Source organism: Leptopilina heterotoma, unplaced genomic scaffold, assembly GCF_015476425.1.
Source record: "Leptopilina heterotoma isolate Lh14 unplaced genomic scaffold, ASM1547642v1 Lhet_99, whole genome shotgun sequence".
NCBI classification, from domain to species: Eukaryota; Metazoa; Arthropoda; class Insecta; order Hymenoptera; family Figitidae; genus Leptopilina; species Leptopilina heterotoma.
Window position 1 is genome coordinate 429,621 of NW_025111206.1, and position 20,528 is coordinate 450,148.

Below are 20,528 nucleotides of genomic sequence, written 5' to 3' on the forward strand. Positions count from 1 at the left end.
ATTAATCTAAGGTAAAAAAAATTCTGTTCACTACAATAACGTTAAATCTTTTTTTAATTTTCAAGTTTCTTAATTTATGGAATTAATCTATGACACTTGACAAATTCTTCTTTATATTGATCTAAGATATAGGAAAAATGTAAATATTATAAATAACGCACTTAGCAGAATTTAGGCACACGACGTTATAATTTTATTTGCACTCTAAGAGTACATTTTCTTCGAATCAGTTAAAAATTGATCGATGCCTATTATTCATTAATGGTAACTTCATTAAGCTTTAAAGAGAATAAATAACTTTATAAGATTTTATAAAAATTATTTACACTTGAAACTAAAGTGTAAATGGATTAGAAAGAGTCCAACTGATTAAAAAAAAATCTAAGCGAATTAACACGGATCGATTTATCAAATATCAATCGTAAACTTTACTAAAATTGGTTACAAAAGAAAATACTGATAGCTTCAAATTCGGACGAATTGTCTTATGCAAATAGAAAACAATTATATTTAACTAAACTGTTATCGTCGATATTATTGCGACGTTTGAGTTGCTTATTAATAAACTTACTAGGTAAAAGAGGCTCGTATTTACACTTCCGGCACCAACAGTGGTGTGGGGGGATCGCAAAAAAGGTGATATCCGTTACATTGAATTTTATCGATTTCCTCGAGTCAGGAATATCTTCCGAAGAATAAAATATCAATGCATGATAATAGTATCACGAGTGTTTTGTTGTCCAGAATGAAATAATTGAAATTAGATGACGTCAAGATGTGATTGAATTTAGTTTTTGTTAGTAATGGCGAATAATTAGCCAGCGAGTGGCGGTAGATATTCACGATCTGGTTTTGCGGGTCCCTCAGGTGGGAAAGGTCTGTCTGTAGGTCCTTGTCCTGGGAAGCTGGGTCCACTTGGTCTTCCGGCTCCTGGATATCCACCTGGTCCTTGCGGACTTTGACCGGGGAAACTTGGTCCGCTTGGTCCTTGAGGACTTTGTCCTGGGAAACTGGGTCCACTTGGTCCTTGAGGACCCTGTCCTGGAAAACTGGGTCCACTAGGTCTTCCAGAACCTGGGTATGGAGCTTGTCCTGGGAAACTGGGTCCACTTGGTCCCTGAGGACCTTGACCAGGGAAACCGGGTCTACTAGGTCCTTGAGGACCTTGTCCTGGAAAACTAGGTCCACTTGGTCCTTGAGGTCCTTGAGGACCTTGTCCTGGATAACTAGGCCCACTCGGTCCTTGAGGACCTTGTCCTGGAAAACTAGGTCCACTTGGTCCTTGAGGACCTTGTCCTGGATAACTAGGTCCACTCGGTCCTTGAGGACCTTGTCCTGGAAAGCTGGGTCCACTCGGTCCTCGAGGACCTTGTCCGGGAAAATCAGGCCCTCTTGGTCCTTGTCCACCTGGTCCTTGAGGACCCAGTGGCCCCATTGGTCCCATTGGTCCTTGGGGTCCCATTATCGTGTAATCGTATAGGTTCTCATTTAAGTAATACAAACTTGGAGCTGAGTTGCAATCGAATTGATTCCACCATACGCAGACAAAGTATTCTTGATTAAAGATCGTTCCGTTAGGACAAAGGAAGTCGTATGTTTGATTATTGTGGCATATGTGGAAGACTTGACATTGTGTGTCGACATCAGCATAATATCCGGGGAATTGTTGTGAATCGCAACTGAAACTAGTTTCAGGAATATCGGCATAAACAGGATAATCCTGACCAGGCTCACCAGGTATTGCTGAATAGTCTCCTTCATTGTAAGTACCATCGTCACCATGTCCACCACCTGATGATCCGCCAGGAAAGCTTCCACCTGGAAATTGTCCACCTGGTTGACCACTTGATCCAGGTCTTTCTCCACCTGGAAATTGTCCTCCGGGTTGACCACCTGATCCTGGAAATCCACCTGAGCCTGGTCTTTCTCCTCCTGGAAATTGTCCACCAGGTTGTCCGCTTGATCCTGGATAACCTCCAGAACCAGGCCTTTGTCCACCAGGTTGTCCGCTTGATCCTGGATAACCTCCAGAACCAGGTCTTTGTCCACCAGGTTGACCGCTTGATCCAGGATATCCTCCCGATCCAGGCCTTTCTCCGCCAGGTTGTCCACTCGACCCAGGATAACCTCCTGATCCTGGTCTTTCTCCTCCTGGATATTGTCCGCCAGGTTGACCACTTGATCCAGGATAACCTCCTGATCCTGGTCTTTCTCCTCCTGGGTATTGTCCGCCAGGTTGACCGCCTGATCCAGGATATCCTCCTGATCCGGGTCTTTCTCCACCTGGGAATGGAGTCTTTGTTGCACCTCCGCCACTTGGATATCCTCCAGATTGATCAGGTCGTCCAGGTTTGCCTGGATAGCCTGAAACGTAATTAATATTTAAATTCGACACGGTTTTATTAATTTTTCTTTTTTTACTAATAATTCTGACTATTCAATAAATATTAGAACTAGTAAATACTAAAAATAGTAAATAGGAGTAATAAAGTAGTAAATAGTAAATTATCATCAATACCTGGAGATCCACTTCCGTCAGTTGAACCACCAGGGGTTGATGGAAATCCTCCCGAACCTGGTCTTTCTCCACCTGGAAATGATGTTGAAGGTCGTCCACTTGGATATCCACCAGGTTGACTTGGTCTTCCAGATTGGCCAGGATAACCTTGTTATCGATCGAAAAGAACCACAGATTAATCTTTAGCGGAAAATATTTACCTTTTTCTTACTTTTTATACTAAAAGATTGAATTAGCCTTTTCAAAGTGTTATAATCGTACCTTGAGATCCGGTTCCGCTCGTTCCTGGTCTGTCAACACTCGGAAATGGGGTTGAAGGCCTACTACTTGGATATCCTGGTCCTTGTGTTTTAGTTCCACCTGATGGGTATCCACCAGACTGATCAGGTTGACCAGGTCTACCAGATTGTCCAGGATAACCTAAGAATCGTAAATCAATAGCAGTAACATAACTTTTACCCTTTTTTCACAATTTTACTTTCGAAAGCAATAAAATATTTGACTAGCCTTGTGATCCAGTTCCAGAACCGGGTCGTTCTCCACTTGGTCTTCCACTTCCAGGATATCCTCCAGGTTGACCAGGTTGACTACCTGGTGAAGACGGGTATCCTCCGGTTGTTTTTTCGCCAGGTCTTTTTGAGAAATCGCCTTGTCCTGAAGAAGGTGGGAAGGGTACTGAGGGCCTTTCTTTAGGATATCCGTCAAAGTCTGAACCACTTCCAGGAGATGACTAAAAAAAATGTACCTCTTTTATTTTGTCATCAGCAAAATGTGAATATTTCACAAAAATGTTCTTACTGGTCTTTGACCACCTGGTCGCGATGATCCAGGATAGCCATTACCGCTAGGTCCCTGAGGTCCTTGACCAGGAAAACTCGGTCCGGATGGACCTTGTCCTGGTCTTCTAGGTTCTGTATATCCTGGTCCTTGAGGTGATTGTCCTGGGAAACTAGGTGATTGAGGCCCTTGTCCAGGAGAGCCTGGCCCAGTTGGTCTTCCAGGACCAGGATATCCACTGGGTCCTTGAGGGCTCTGTCCGGGAAAGCTGGGTCCACTTGGTCCTTGAGGACTTTGTCCGGGGAAACTAGGTCCGCTTGGTCGTTGGCTTGGGAAACTTGGGCCACTTGGCCTTCCAGGTCCAGGGTAACCTTCACTAGGTCCCTGAGGGGTTTGTCCAGGGAAACTTGGTCCGCTTGGTCCTTGAGGACTCTGTCCAGGAAAGCTGGGTCCACTTGGTCGTTGACTTGGAAAGCTTGGTCCACTCGGTCTTCCAGGACCAGGATATCCTTCACTAGGTCCCTGCGGTGTTTGTCCAGGGAAACTTGGTCCACTTGGGCCCTGAGGACTCTGTCCTGGAAAGCTGGGTCCACTTGGTCGTTGGCTTGGGAAACTTGGGCCACTTGGTCTTCCAGGCGCAGGGTATCCTTCACTAGGTCCTTGAGGACTCTGTCCGGGAAAACTTGGCCCACTTGGTTGTTGGCTTGGAAAGCCTGGGCTACTTGGTCGTTGACTTGGGAAACTTGGTCCACTTGGTCTCCCAGGTCCAGGATATCCTTCACCTGGTCCTTGAGGAGATTGTCCTGGGAAACTTGGTCCACTTGGGCCTTGAGGTGATTGTCCAGGGAAACTGGGACCACTTGGTCGTTGACTTGGAAAACTAGGTCCACTTGGTCGTTGGCTTGGGAAACTCGGTCCACTTGGTCTTCCAGGTCCAGGATATCCTTCACTAGGTCCTTGTGGACCTTGTCCAGGGAAACTAGGTCCACTTGGTCCTTGAGGACCCTGTCCAGGAAAACTAGGCCCACTTGGTTGTTGGCCGGGAAAACTTGGACTACTTGGTCGTTGGCTAGGAAAGCTCGGTCCACTTGGTCTTCCTGGACCAGGATATCCTTCACTCGGTCCTTGAGGACTTTGCCCAGGAAAGCTAGGTCCACTTGGTCGTTGACTTGGGAAACTTGGTCCGCTCGGTCTTCCAGAGCCAGGGTACCCTTCACTTGGTCCTTGAGGGGATTGTCCTGGGAAACTTGGTCCACTTGGTCCTTGAGGTCCTTGAGGACCTTGTCCTGGAAAACTAGGTCCAGTGGGTCTTCCAGGACCGGGATATCCTCCACTTGGGCCTTGAGGGCCTTGTCCGGGAAAGCTTGGTCCACTTGGTCCTTGAGGACTTTGTCCACTTGGTCCTTGAGGACCTTGTCCTGGGAAACCAGGTCCAGTCGGTCTTCCTGGACCTGGATATCCTTCACTTGGTCCCTGAGGACCTTGTCCTGGAAAACTGGGTCCGGAAGGTCTTCCAGACCCAGGATATCCACTTGGTCCTTGTGGACCTTGTCCTGGGAAACTTGGTCCACTTGGTCTTCCGGAACCTGGATAACCTGGTTCTTGTCTTCCTTGTCCGGGTTCACTGGGACCTTGCGGTCTTCCTGGAGTTGTCTTCGATGGGCCTGATCCTGGATAACCTCCACCATTAGTTGGTGATTTGGTCCCTCCTGGTGATCCAGGTATGAAAGGTTTACTAGGTCGTGGGTAGCTATATCCTTCATCTTCTTGAGCCTAATAACACAAAGTAATAAATTGATGTTCTGTTGCACAGGAATCTTGATTGAAGAGTGACTCGTGCTTGATTGATGATGAGTCAGACATTTCTTGAAGTATGACATTAGGCAGGTGGTATTGAAATGGAGTTATTTAAAATCTAATTGTATAATTTGAAGTCTATTTTTACTTTTTTTTGTCTTCATCTTGTTGGCAATGATCTTTTGACATTTTTCATAAACAAAAGGTTGTTACAGCATCGACAATATTTGCAGTTTTGCTTTAAGACAGCTCAAAGTAAGTACATGTCGCTGGTGACAGCGACCTTTCAGTTGGAAAAAGTTTGAACAATCTCATCATTGTATCTGCGCTCTTACACTTGTTATTTTATAATTTAATTGTATACTATTGCAATTTTTGATTTAATAATGAAAGCTTCAACATACATTTCATTTGTATAAAATATTAAATTTGAAAAAAATCACTATTTTTACAATGACAACTTTATTACAACTTTTTTTTACAATAATATTTTACAATATTCTATTAAAATTGCTGATTTATATTTTTTTCAAAGACAATTAAGTTTATGAAATCTTGTTTTTTGTTTTAAGTTTTCACTTTTCAGTATAAAATGAATTCAGATCTTGGTTAAAAAAAATTACCATCTATCTTAGAATTTCAGTGGGTTTTTTTTTTTGGTTAATATTTGAATAAATTATCATAATATGAAAGGGGCGAAAGAGAGAGAAAAAAAAGTAGGAAGTTGCAGAACTTTTGTAAATTTAGTTTTGTAAACTCACCAGAGTTGTATGGACGATAGCCAGCGAGGCTGAAACAGAGGAAACGAAATTAGTGTGAATCTCGACGAGCGATTCTTTAGTGTGTTACCATTGCAAAAGAGAATAGTCTCTCTCTCTCTTTCTCTCTTTTGAGAGATTCGTAATCTTGAAGAATTCAGCGGTATTACTCTCGACTACTTTATTTCGATGTGTGTTTGTTTAAATATATCTATACGTATATTCCAATCATGTCTCGCGTCTTTTCTTGAGTGTGAGAATACCAAATCTGTCGCCCTTTGTGTCATACATGACAATGCTTCTAATTAATTAGCGGGAAGTTATGTCAGACATTTTTCAAACTATTTCTTCTCTAGTGTGAGATTCGCACGCACGTTTACCCGCGATCAGTCAACTTGCGTGCCAACTATTACATCTTTTGCATTTCTTGTGTGAATTGTTATTCGGAAACTTCAAATATTTCACTCCAATTTTAACACCTTTATAGTTTCTAATCATTTTTCCCTCGCTCGTAAAATAAGACAAACGTGAAAGTAAATTATTTGATTACTACAAAAATTTTTTTAATTTATTAAATAATTTAAAACAAATATTGATTTTACACTGTATTTTCTTTATAAAATTAAAAATTGTGTCAATTTGAGACAATAAATATTCTTAGACACTTTTGAAATTCAAGGAAACTTGATGTAATATTGTCAGAATATTTAGAAAATGGAAAATTTTAGAAAAATTGAAAACTGGATTTTGTATTCAAAAATGAGATATAATGTTGTATTGATTATTAGAAATCAACAAAAGTTGATTTAAAGAAACAATTTTATAGATGCAAATTTAAGGAGATTAATATATCTGTAAAAAATCATTTATAATCATCATTTGTAATCGGAGAATAGTTGGTAAGATGATATAGCTTCTTTACCTTCTTTGTACAATCAGAATCTAACCCGAACGTGCAACAGACCCGTAAATTAGTAATGAGTGTATAATTGCAACACGACTTACTGCATACACTTGACCTTTATTTCAACTGGGGGGATAGGCTTAAACCGTAAACGAATCCTGCGTGTACAGTGTAAAAAAAATCTTCGAACAATACCACTGTGCAAAACCTGTGTAACTTATCTTCAATTTATTTTAATTAGGAAGGAAGTTACGAAAAACTGTAATCAACTCGAGGGCCCTTGTCGAAATTTCGATTCTATACAAAGGATCCTGTACGATTTTTTAATTGAAACCTGGGCGTACATTACAAAATTTCATAAATCGCTCTTTTATGTAAAACAAGTAATTCATCTTTACTCCCAAAAAATTATATTTTAATTTTTCGTTATTTACTTTGTCCTTTGAATAGTCCTTGAGGAATGTGTAGACACAATGGAACCATTTTTTTTCTTTTTCGAAATAATTTTTTTTTATCGGAATTTTGATTAATTTTTTATTTATTATTATTTTATATATTACTTTATGATGATGATGGCAAAAATATGATTCACTGAATTATTATGAAATTTATTCGAGTAATGGTTCAGAAAAGAAAATTCTTTTTCTTTATTATTATTTTTATTATTATTATATACGCATTTTTCACATTGTTTAATTTCTTTGAATTACTGTGCCAAAGGCCACTTGTATACAGTAATCGTTATTGTGTTTATGATATTAGATAAGAAAATCCATTAAATTCTTGTTTTATTTACAAAAAGAGATTTATCCTTTCAATTTTTATTATTAGATTATTATCCTAAATTTTTTTTTACTAAGAGTTGAGAGATTACTTATTAAATTCATAGTGTTTAATTTTCATCAGGGAAATATTCATTATTAGTTATTAATTGAAAAATAACTATTGACAGTTAAAAAATAAAAATTGACCATTTTTGAAAGGAGGGAGAAAAAATGTTAACTAAAGTCAGTTTTGCAGGTTATTAATTTTAGTTACTTCATAGTATTTTCTTTCTCTAAAGTGTGTTGGTTAGAAAATATAATTAAAATTGTTTAGTAATTGTTATTTTAGTATGTAAATAAATTAAAATTGTAAAGTTACTCACCCATCCACAACAAACACAGCCGCATGTTTGTTGCCACTGTCCTCCTTAAATTGTTATTCTAAAATTATAAAAAAAACAGTTCAGTCTAGGAGCAAAAATATTTGTTTATTTATCGGTGGCTTTATTTTTATTATTTATTCCATTATTAATATTTATTCATTTATCATTTATTCGTAAATTAATTTTTTTAATAAAAGAACCTTTGATTTGATTTTAATTATTTTAAACTTCATTTAATTTTATTTTGTTATTTTACTCAATTTTATTTTATTTTTATTCTTTTTATTTTATTTTTATTCTTTTTATTTTATTTAAATTTTTTTCATTTTATTCTGAATATTTTTTTTATTTTTTGTTTATTTATTTATTTTGCTCGTTATGTATTAAAATAGAAAAAATCTCTTTTATTATTTATAGTAATTTAAAGTGACATTAACTGTACATTATGTGCTTTTCCACAATATTTCGATTGCAATCGCTTGTCATTGACAATGATTCGATAATGTTGACTTTTGTGGTTTCTCACCGTAATCGAAAAGAAGCTGTGATTATGAGAGAAATGGTGTAATTTATAAGTAAAAGTGAGAATAGACAACGTTTCTTATTGAAAATGATTCTGCATAATACTGATTACTTTTAAAGTTCAAGAAACTCTTAAAAAATTTTATTTTTTGAATAATTTACACCATAAAAAATTTTTTTTTTATTATTTATTCCTTAAAAAAAGTATTTTTTAAATAATTTATTCCTTAAAAAATGTATTTTTTAAATAATTTCTTCCTTTAAAAAATGTGTTTTTTAAATAATTTATTTCTTAAACAATTAATTTTTTTAATAATTTATTTTTTAAACAAATTATTTTTTGAATAATTTATTTCCTAAAGAATTTATTTTTTTAATAATTTATTTCTTAAACAATTTATTTTTTTAATAATTTATTTTTTAAACAAATTATTTTTTGAATAATTTATTTCTTAAACAATTTATTTTTTGAATAATTTGTTTCTTAAACAATTTATTTTTTGAATAATTTGTTCCTTAAAGAATTAATTTTTTAAATAATTTATTTTTAAGTAATAATTTCTTTTCAAAAATATTTTATATATATATATATATATAAATTTTTTGAGTTTCTTGTTCTTTTCCTGTTTCTTTAACAATATTCATAATCTTTTGACTCTCTTAAAGAAGCTTAAGTAAAATGATTTTTTTTTTATTACATAAGTATATAAAACAATGTTCTGAAGATAAACAATTGAATATTCCAATTTAAAAATGTTCCTGAAGTTCTGAAAGTTCAAATGAATAAAATTTTTTTGCCTTTAAAGATTTTTGAAAATTTTCTGAACAAAATTTAAAATAACTAAGTTAGAAATTGTATTTAGTTGAGAATTAAATATTAATGAATTAGTGCAAAATAATTTTTCTTGTTAAAATAAAAATTAAATGAAGTAAAAAAATTATCGTCGTTGATTTGAACGTAAAAAAAATAATTCAAAGGACAGATTATATTTTAAGATCAATTTTTCTTTTCTATCAATTCACGATTTAAAAAAGAATCAAGTTTTCGATTAATTCGGAGATAATTCAGTTCCTCTTCATTGATGCACCAACAATGAAAACCCAAAAAAAATCTCAATCACTGAACCAAAAGAGAACCATTTTACGAATCACAGTAGAAAAACTAAAAAAAAAATGTAATTTAATCAATCTTGAGAGAAAATTGGATAATACACTTCACGTATCACGAGTAAACACCGTTTATTTGATTGAAAAACGACACAAGAGAACAAATATCCAACTCTCGAGTTTTTCTTTTAATCCGACATGGAATCCTGATAAGAGGCCATCGCAAGGACTCACCTAACTGATTCCCTGAGTCAGGACAAACTGAAATCTAAGTAAGTCAGAAGGTGACTGATGGTGGAGGTGTCGTGCTAAGAATTTATACCCCTGGTTAGAAGCAAGCACCCCGAGAGGAAGGTCCGTGTGCCCCACCATTGTCTCCGGGGATGCTTGCTCATCAGCATCCACCATCCTTGGATCCTCCTTCCATGTTTGTCGATGAGATAGGATTTTGTATCGTGTTTCTTTGGGTCCTCGATGGCAAAATGTGTGTGGAGTGAGGAGGGGGTGGGGGTGGGGGGATTGAGGCCCATAAGCATACCATAAGAAACGACCTCACGAAGACGTAAGTATGACCTGCTGACGGAGGGGGATCTCTCTCTCAGGGAGATGAGAGAGAGACTCTCGTGGGAGGGCAGAAACCGGGGTTAGTGAAAGTGATACAACAACATTGCAACTAGAGTAACATCTTCTATATTCTCGATGTATATTTCTTTACTACTTTAGGTTCCATACGAAATGCACAAGAGTGGAAAATCCCTCTCGATGTCTACCTCCTTGAGCAGTTATATTATCGCACTAGACTCTAATCACGTCACGAGACATTTACTTGCCACTTAAGCAGTGCTTAATTGTTAGTTTCTCGTTCGAAATTAATTATAGAAGCCATAATTAAATGGTGCCAAGAAATTGAATACTTTTCTGCGAGTTTTACATTATTATTAAAACAAACAATTTTTTTTTTGATATGCATACAATATTTAATTAACTTCTATCTAAATTTAAATTATTAAAAATATTTTTGACTTAGTGATTAATTTTTTGCTTTTGAATTATATTTTACCAATAAATAGTAATTTCTACTAATTTATTAATATTTTACTAATTCAAAAATAAAAAGTCAGTCGCTAATCCATAAATGCACCCAGAGAAAAATTTAATATTTAAATAAAACTTTTATTTGAAGCTCAAAGAAATTTTGTTTAAATCAAATAAACAGGGCTCGAACTAGGTCCGTAAATCTCGTAAAAGTCCGTTTTTTTGAAAAAGGGTCCGTAAAGTCCGTAATTTGATTGAAAAAGGATGAAAAGTTTGTAAATTGTATACATTAAAATTTGGAGAATTTTAGAAAAATTACAAATGATTGCAGAAATTCGATCATTTTCAAAAGTAATAAAATTCTTCGCAGAAATTCAATTATGTTCAAAAAATTTTTTAAATTCCTGTCAAAATTTCAATTAACTTTAAAAATAATGAAATTCTCCAAAATTCAATTATTTTCAAAAATTTATTAATTTATTAAATATTGTTCAAAAATAATAAAATTCTTCTTCGGGATTCAATTATTTTCACAAATAATAAAACTTATCGCAGAATTTAAATTATTTTTAATACAATTTTAATCAAATTCTTTAAATGAATTCAATTATTATTCTTAAAAATTTTATTAAAATCTTCGAAAGAATTCAATTATTTAAAAATATGTTGATAAAATTTTGTGTGGGATTTGAATTTTAAGAAACATTCAGTTATTATTAAATAATTGAATTCTAGTAAAATTTTCTAATAGAAATTGATTTAAAAATGAATTTCAGTTAAAATGTTAGATAATAATTGAATATTTAAAGCAATGTACCGTGAATTTTTAGAAATAATTGAATAATAATTTACGAATAATTAAAATTTCGTGAAATTAAATATTGTAAAAAATGGATTGGAAAATTGTCAAAGAACAATTTTTCGAAAATTATTCAAAATAATTGATTTAAAGAAGAATTTCTTTTTCTCGCGATCCCAATCAATCAAAATTAACTGAAAATTGCTTAAAAAATCATTTGAACTGATAAAATAATAAAATATTTATCCAAAAAAATTATTTAACTTTTAAATAATTTTATTTAAAATTCAAAAAAAAATTTAGTTTCTGAAAAATTCTAATTACATTTTTTAAAAACACTTCAATTAAAAAAAGTACTTTTAAAGAATTATCATAAAAATTAAAATTTTGTAAAAATGAATTAAAAATAATTAAATTCGTTAACAATTTTCTAAAAAAACTAAAAAAAATAAAATATTAAAGAAAATCCAAAGAAAATATTACCTAAGTTTCTGAGAAATTCTAATTCCATTTTTTAAAGACACTTCAATTAAAAATATATATATATACTTGTGAAGAATTATTATATTAATTAAGATCATTGTCCTGTCAATCAAAAATTAAATAGTTTTTTAATCACAATTTTGGAGGAACATTTTCGTAATCTTTATATAAAAACTAAATGCTTAAAAAGTTAATTCTAAATTCTTTTTATACTTAGAGGTCGAGAATGAGTTTTAAGTATTAAAAAATTATAACCGGTTCTTTGATCAGGGCTTTCAATTTATTTAAAAAAATGTAGTAAATAACAAACATTATATTTGATAGTAATATAAAAAGCAGCAGCATAGGTTCCCAATTACGTCTCAAATAATTTAATATCAAAAGAGTTACAATTAAAATTTTTATTTATTAGTTAATTTTTAATTAACTAATTAATTAGAATTAAATAAAAATCTTTTTAACTGATGTTGCCAAAAAATGGTATTTAAAAATTCTAAAAACTTATATTTTGAAAATATTTCAATTCCATTTTAATATTCTTTATTTTTTATAAAATATTTATTTTATGTTATTACTTTTCAAGAATTGTAATGAAAATAGTTGATTTTTTAAATAATTTTCCCGAAATTTTTTCAACATTTCAACTATAAATGCGTAGTATTTTTTTTCACGATAATAAATTTATTTTAATTTAAGATTTTTATTTGCGTAGAGTATTCTGGCGTTGAATTTAACGGCGTAGAGTTTTTATTAAACTAAAAATATGTAATTAAAGTAAAAAAATATATATTTTCGTCTGTGTAGAATTTAATTGCGTAGAATTAAAAAAAAAAATCTATTTATTAAAATGTATTTCTGTAGAATTATCTGGTGTTGAATTTAACGGCGTAGAGTTAATATTTAATAATTCTTAAAGAATAATAAAAAATATATTTTCTCATGCGTAGAATTAAATTTTGTAGCATTTATCGGTGTAGTATTTAATCTTGACAAATTAAAAAAATTAAATAAATTATAGTTTATTTAATTAGAATGCGTAGAATTAATTTGTGTAGAATTATTATTATTATTACTTGTCTAAATATTATAATGTGAGAGTTTTCTCGTGTAGAGTTTACTGTGTTGAATTTTTTTTTGTAGAATTTAATTGCGTAGAATCGCTGCGCCCCTAAATTTTCTATTGAATAAATTAATGTTCGACGAAATAAAAGTTTTGTTTAAATTAAATGAATAGTAAATTTAGTAAGGCAAAATAAAATCCTACTAAATTTAGTACGCTCTGAAACACATATTTTATTTAACTCAAATAAATTATATTTGGTTTAAATAAAATTTTTCTCTTGATGAAAAATAATTTTGTGAAATAGAAATTCTGTTAAATGAAAATTTTATAAAGAAGAATAGAGCTAAATTATTTGATGTATTTCATTCATTAAATGAAACAAAGTACTGTGTTTTGAATTGAAACAGTAATAAAACCGTCTTTCGAATTTGTTATTGTTTAAGATATAGTGAGCAACATTTATTTGGAAAAAAAAATGTGTAGGTTTCATAAAATATTTCTCTCTGCTATACAGGGCAATAGTGATACATTAACACCTTAGTTTCTCAGTGTAATTCACACACTAGTAAATAAATAACAGAGTTGCGAGTTTTCTACAGAATAGTGAGTAATTCCCATAGTCGTTTACCTTATAGATGTCTTGTTAACTATTGATTAGATGAGACAAGTTGAAATTAAAAATAATCATTATTCTCATTACGTGTTGTTGCAATTGCCTCAACATTATTTTGGAAATAAAAATTCACAAGAGATTCGTGAAATTATCCACAAGATTGTTATTCTATTTACTTAATTGGATAATACATTTTTTTATTTAAATCATTATTTTTAACAAATATAATTATACAGAATTAATTATAATAATATTAATAATAGGTATATTAATATATTAATGTATTAGTAATATTAATTATTGTAATTAATTATTAAATTAATGGTAAATTTTATTACCAACAGTTTTTTATTTTTTTTGGGACTCTTCCTTAATTGTTTGTCTTCTCTTCTAATTTCGTTGCTTTTTAATAAAATACATAATAGGTTTCAACTTCTCGCTCTTAAAATCGTCATCGAGTTACATTAAGGAAATTGAGTCTTTAAAGGACATTTATTGAAGAGTTGCACTTCAATCTTCCATTATGGTCTTTGAAGGTCGTAAAATGTACATTTCCTCTATTGCAGATTGTCAAGCTTTATACTGTGGAACTATTCAATATTACTTTTTTTTACTATCAGGTGCATTTTTCTATAACTTGAAACATGAAAGTTTCGAAGAAATTTGACGTGTCATTATATTTTTCCTTTTGAAATTCTTTTAATTAGTTAATTTCTGTGTGTAAACTTTATTATAGAGAAAAGAAAAGGGACCCGGATTCTAAAGAATCATAAGATAGGAGAAAAAGAAATATTCTTGAATGTAGACACCTGACAACTCCATCACCATGAAATGAGAAATCAATAACAATTGTGATAAAATTTCGCGAGAAGCGTGAATCTCTCACTTCAAGCTACTTCGCAATAAATAAGTGATTGATGACTGAAACTACTTTTAAGTCCGCGATTGTATATATCGTGAATTACAATTTAGTTTATTCGCTATATAGATGATTGGAAATTGCATTCTGGAATTTTAATTGATCATACCAGAAATTCTTGGGAAATAATTTACGGGAATCAAGGGAATTGACGTTAGACAATTGTGATCTTTTTAATAATTAGACGTTTTATAATTCAAGTATAACAATTATAGCTGTAAAATAAATGATAAAAAATATAGTATAGAATTGAGAAATCAAATATGATAAATTGATTGATCAGTTAATAAAGGAACGCATGAATATTCCCGACATCTTATTTGTTATTTGACATAATTGTTATTTGACATTCAATTATTTATTAAAAATTTCATTTGACATAAACATGATTTGATATTAGATTCATTTGACATAAAATTATTTAATAAAAATTTCATTTGACATAAATATGATTTGAAGTTAGATTCATTCGACATAATGTTCATTTGACATAAAATTCATTTAACATAAATTTTATTTCAAATAAAATTTATTTAAGATAAATTTCATTTGTCATAACAGAAATTTGTCATAAATTTAATTTGTTATAAAATTCATTTGACATAACAATTTGACAAAAATTTCATTTGACATAAAATTAATTTGACATAATATTCATTTAACAAAAAAATATCGGAGAGAATTTTAAAATTAACCAATCAGACACTAAGTAAATTGTGATTAGACAATTTTTAAATTCGCGTCGTAATTTTTATGTCAAATGGGAACTATGTTAAATTAATTTTATATCAAATGAAGTTTATGTTGAATGGATTTTATGACAAATTAAATTCATGTCAAATGATCAAAAATTTATCTCAAATGAGTTTCACAAAAAATAAAATTTATGTTAAATGCATTTAATGTCAAATAGAATTTATGTCAAATGAAATACAGTCGGGTCCCCATACTGTTACATTTCCAGAAATTTCCCACTCCTCCTGACTCAGCTCTGTTATGTGCTCAAAGTATGCCTACTGCGCACCTTTCAGGGACGTAAAAATATACACCTCAAGTTTGGCCTAGAAGTATATGCCCCCTTTTCTTTGGGCTTAGGAATACGGCCCTGAAAATTGGTGACGTAACATGACGTCACCTAACACTTCTGAATTTGGAGGTTATGCAAAAACATAACACTACTGAGGACATAACAGTTTGGAATCTAACAGTATGGGGACCTGACTGTATATGTCAAATAAAATTTACATCAAGTTGTTTTTATGTCAAATGGGAATTATGTTAAATGAGTTTTTTGTCAAATGAAATTTATATTCAGTGATTTTTATGTCAAATGAGAATTATATTAAATGAGTTTTTTGTCAAATGCAATTTATATTCAGTGATTTTTCTGTCAAATGGAAATTATAATAAATGAGTTTTTTGTCAAATGAAATTTAAGTTAAATGAATTTGTATCAAGTTAAATTAATGTCAAATAAAATGTTTATCTCAAATGAGTATTACATAAAATGAAATTTATGTTAAATTTAATGTAAAATAAAACTTATGGGATGAATTTTTTGTTAAATAAAATTTATGTTAAACGACTTTTATGTCAAATGAAATATTTGTTAATTAAAATTTATGTCAAACGCAATTTATATAAAGTTCTGTCAAATGGAAATTAAAATTAATGAGTTTTTTGTCAAGTGAAATTTATGTCAAATGAATTTTATGTCGAATGTAGTTTATGTTAAATGAATTTCAGGTCAAACGTAACTTATATTAATATAAAACAATAAACTAAAAGCTCGGTGAAACAAGCGACCCGCCGGCCGCCAGCCATCAGAAGAACCCAAAGGCGCCGACACACATAGTAGCGCGGTGGCCCTATACGGTTCAATCAACGCAAAAACAACGTACGCTAGCCACTACCGTTTATAGAAAAAATTACAATAGTCACATTTTAAAGAGCAATAATATCTTTTTAATTTGTGATCAAGAAATAAAAATTTGGTCTAAAATTAAATAATTTTTCCCTTAAATAATTTTCGACCAAATTCTTGTTTCTTGGTCGCCAATTAAAGAGAGATTAATGCTTTTTGTCACTGGACCAATAAGAATATGTTTAGAAACTTTTTGATAGCCAGCGTCCCCACCCGCCCGTATCAGAAAAACGAAAATTGAAAAAAAAGTTTAAAAAAAATTCATAACTCGAACAATTTTTGACCAAATTCTTGTTTCTTGGTCGCAAATTAAAGAGGGATTAATGCTCCTTGTCACTAGACCAATAAGAATATGTTTAGAAACTTTTTGATAGCCAGCGTCCCCACCCGCCCGTATCAGAAAAACGAAAATATCGAAATATGTCCAAAAAAAATTCATAACTCGTACAATTTTTGACCAAATTCTTGTTTCTTGGTCGCAAATTAAAGAGGGATTAATGCTTTTTGTTACGGGACCAATAAGAATATATTTAAAAAATTTTTGATAGCCAGCGTCCCCACCCGCCCGTATCAGAAAAACGAAAATATCGAAATATGTCCAAAAAAAATTCATAACTCGTACAATTTTTGACTAAATTCTTGTTTCTTGGTCGCAAATTAAAGAGGGATTAATGCTCCTTGTCACTAAACTAATAAGAATATGTTTAGAAACTTTTTGATAGTCAGCGTCCCCACCCGCCCGTATCAGAAAAACGAAAATTGAAAAAAAAGTTTAAAAATATTCATAACTCGAACAATTTACGACCAAATTCTTGTTTCTTGATCGCAAATTAAAGAGGGATTAATGCTTCTTGTCACTAGACCAATAAGAATATGTTTAGAAACTTTTTGATAGTCAGCGTCCCCACCCGCCCGTATCAGAAAAACAAAAATTGAAAAAAAAGTTTAAAAAAAATTCATAACTCGAACAATTTTCGACCAAATTCTTGTTTCTTGGTCGCAAATTAAAGAGGGATTAATGCTCCTTGTCACTAGACCAATAAGAATATATTTAAAAAATTTTTGATAGCCAGCGTCCCCACCCGCCGGTATCAGAAAAACGAAAATTGAAAAAAAAGTTTAAAAAAAACTTCATAACTCGAACAATTTTTGACCAAATTCTTGTTTCTTGGTCGCAAATTAAAGAGGGATTAATGCTTTTTGTTACGGGACCAATAAGAATATGTTTAAAAAATTTTTGATAGCCAGCGTCCCCACCCGCCCGTATCAGAAAAACGAAAATTGAAAAAAAAGTTTAAAAATATTCATAACTCGAACAATTTACGACCAAATTCTTGTTTCTTGATCGCAAATTAAAGAGGGATTAATGCTTCTTGTCACTAGACCAATAAGAATATGTTTAGAAACTTTTTGATAGTCAGCGTCCCCACCCGCCCGTATCAGAAAAACAAAAATTGAAAAAAAAGTTTAAAAAAAATTCATAACTCGAACAATTTTCGACCAAATTCTTGTTTCTTGGTCGCAAATTAAAGAGGGATTAATGCTCCTTGTCACTAGACCAATAAGAATATATTTAAAAAATTTTTGATAGCCAGCGTCCCCACCCGCCGGTATCAGAAAAACGAAAATTGAAAAAAAAGTTTAAAAAAAACTTCATAACTCGAACAATTTTTGACCAAATTCTTGTTTCTTGGTCGCAAATTAAAGAGGGATTAATGCTTTTTGTTACGGGACCAATAAGAATATGTTTAAAAAATTTTTGATAGCCAGCGTCCCCACCCGCCCGTATCAGAAAAACAAAAATTGAAAAAAAAGTTTAAAAAAAATTCATAACTCGTACAATTTTTGACCAAATTCTTGTTTCTTGGTCGCCAATTAAAGAGGGATTAATGCTTTTTGTCACTAGACCAATAAGAATATGTTTAGAAAAATTTTTATAGTTAGCGTCCCCACCCGCCCGTATCAGAAAAACGAAAATATCGAAATATGTCCAAAAAAAATTCATAACTCGAACAATTTTCGTCCAAATTCTGGTTTCTTGGTCGCAAATTAAAGAGGGATTAATGCTCCTTGTCACTAGACCAATAAGAATATATTTAAAAAATTTTTGATAGCCAGCGTCCCCACCCGCCCGTATCAGAAAAACGAAAATATCGAAATATGTCCAAAAAAAATTCATAACTCGTACAATTTTTGACCAAATTCTTGTTTCTTGGTCGCAAATTAAAGAGGGATTAATGCTTTTTGTTACGGGACCAATAGGAATATGTTTAAAAAATTTTTGATAGCCAGCGTCCCCACCCGCCCGTATCAGAAAAACAAAAATTAAAAAAAAAGTTTAAAAAAAATTCATAACTCGAACAATTTTTGACCAAATTCTTGTTTCTTGGTCGCAAATTAAAGAGGGATTAATGCTTTTTGTTACGGGACCAATAAGAATATGTTTAAAAAATTTTTGATAGCCAGCGTCCCCACCCGCCCGTATCAGAAAAACAAAAATTGAAAATAAAGTTTAAAAAAAATTCATAACTCGTACAATTTTTGACCAAATTCTTGTTTCTTGGTCGCAAATTAAAGAGGGATTAATGCTCCTTGTCACTAGACCAATAAGAATATATTTAAAAAATTTTTGATAGCCAGCGTCCCCACCCGCCCGTATCAGAAAAACAAAAATTGAAAAAAAAGTTTAAAAAAAATTCATAACTCGTACAATTTTTGACCAAATTCTTGTTTCTTGGTCGCAAATTAAAGAGGGATTAATGCTTTTTGTCACTAGACCAATAAGAATATGTTTAGAAAAATTTTTATAGTTAGCGTCCCCACCCGCCCGTATCAGAAAAATGAAAATATCGAAATATGTCCAAAAAAAATTCATAACTCGTACAATTTTCGACCAAATTCTTGTTTCTTGGTCGCAAATTAAAGAGGGATTAATGCTTTTTGTTACGGGACCAATAAGAATATGTTTAAAAATTTTTTGATAGCCAGCGTCCCCACCCGCCCGTATCAGAAAAACGAAAATTGAAAAAAAAGTTTAAAAAAAATTCATAACTCGAACAATTTTTGACCAAAATTTTTTTTTTGTTTGCAAATTAAAGAGGGATTAATGCTCCTTGTCACTAGACCAATAAGAATATGTTTAGAAACTTTTTGATAGCCAGCGTCCCCACCCGCCCGTATCAGAAAAACGAAAAATGAATATAAAGTTTAAAAAAAATTCATAACTCGAACAATTTTCGACCAAATTCTTGTTTCTTGGTCGCAAATTAAAGAGGGATTAATGCTTTTTGTCACTAGACCAATAAGAATATGTTTAGAAACTTTTTAATAGTCAGCGTCCCCACCCGCCCGTATCAGAAGAACGAAAATTGAAAAAAAAGTTTAAAAAAAATTCATAACTCGAACAATTTTTGACCAAATTCTTGTTTCTTGGTCGCAAATTAAAGAGGGATTAATGCTTTTTGTTACGGGACCAATAAGAATATGTTTAAAAAATTTTTGATAGCCAGCGTCCCCACCCGCCCGTATCAGAAAAACAAAAATTGAAAAAAAAGTTTAAAAAAAATTCATAACTCGAACAATTTTTGACCAAATTCTTGTTTCTTGGTCGCAAATTAAAGAGGGATTAATGCTTTTTGTCACTAGACCAATAAGAATATGTTTAGAAAAATTTTTATACTTAGCGTCCCCACCCGCCCGTATCAGAAAAATGAAAATATCGAAATATGTCCAAAAAAAATTCATAACTCGTACAATTTTCGACTAAATTCTTGTTTCTTGGTCGCAAATTAAAGAGGGATTAATGCTCCTTGTCACTAGACTAATAAGAATATGTTTAGAAAAATTTTTATACTTAGCGTCCCCACCCGCCCGTAGCAGAAAAATGAAAATATCGAAATATGTCCAAAAAAATTCATAATTCGTACAATTTTCGACCAAATTCTTGTTTCTTGGTCGCAAATTAAAGAGGGATTAATGCTTTTTGTCACTAGACCAATAAGAATATGTTTAGAAACTTTTTAATAGTCAGCGTCCCCACCCGCCCGTATCAGAAGAACGAAAATTGAAAAAAAAAGTTTAAAAAAAATTCATAACTCGAACAATTTTCGACCAAATTCTTGTTTCTTGGTCGCAAATTAAAGAGGGATTAATGCTCCTTGTC

General features: G+C 31.8%; 1 protein-coding gene across 1 annotated transcript in view; it reads right to left on the reverse strand.

Annotated features, from left to right (window-relative positions):
* Positions 1-673: 673 nt before the first annotated feature.
* The window catches only part of LOC122512470 (collagen alpha-1(I) chain-like), a 59,083-nt gene continuing 39,228 nt past the window's right edge, over positions 674-20,528 (reverse strand). The window contains exons 3-8 of the mRNA XM_043628312.1: positions 5,854-5,882; positions 3,317-5,068; positions 3,026-3,248; positions 2,780-2,938; positions 2,519-2,665; positions 674-2,364 (exon numbers count right to left, since the gene is read on the reverse strand). Coding sequence (XP_043484247.1) covers positions 815-2,364; positions 2,519-2,665; positions 2,780-2,938; positions 3,026-3,248; positions 3,317-5,068; positions 5,854-5,882 — 3,860 coding nt within the window. The 3' untranslated portion in view covers positions 674-814. The remainder of the gene's footprint in view (positions 2,365-2,518; positions 2,666-2,779; positions 2,939-3,025; positions 3,249-3,316; positions 5,069-5,853; positions 5,883-20,528) is intronic.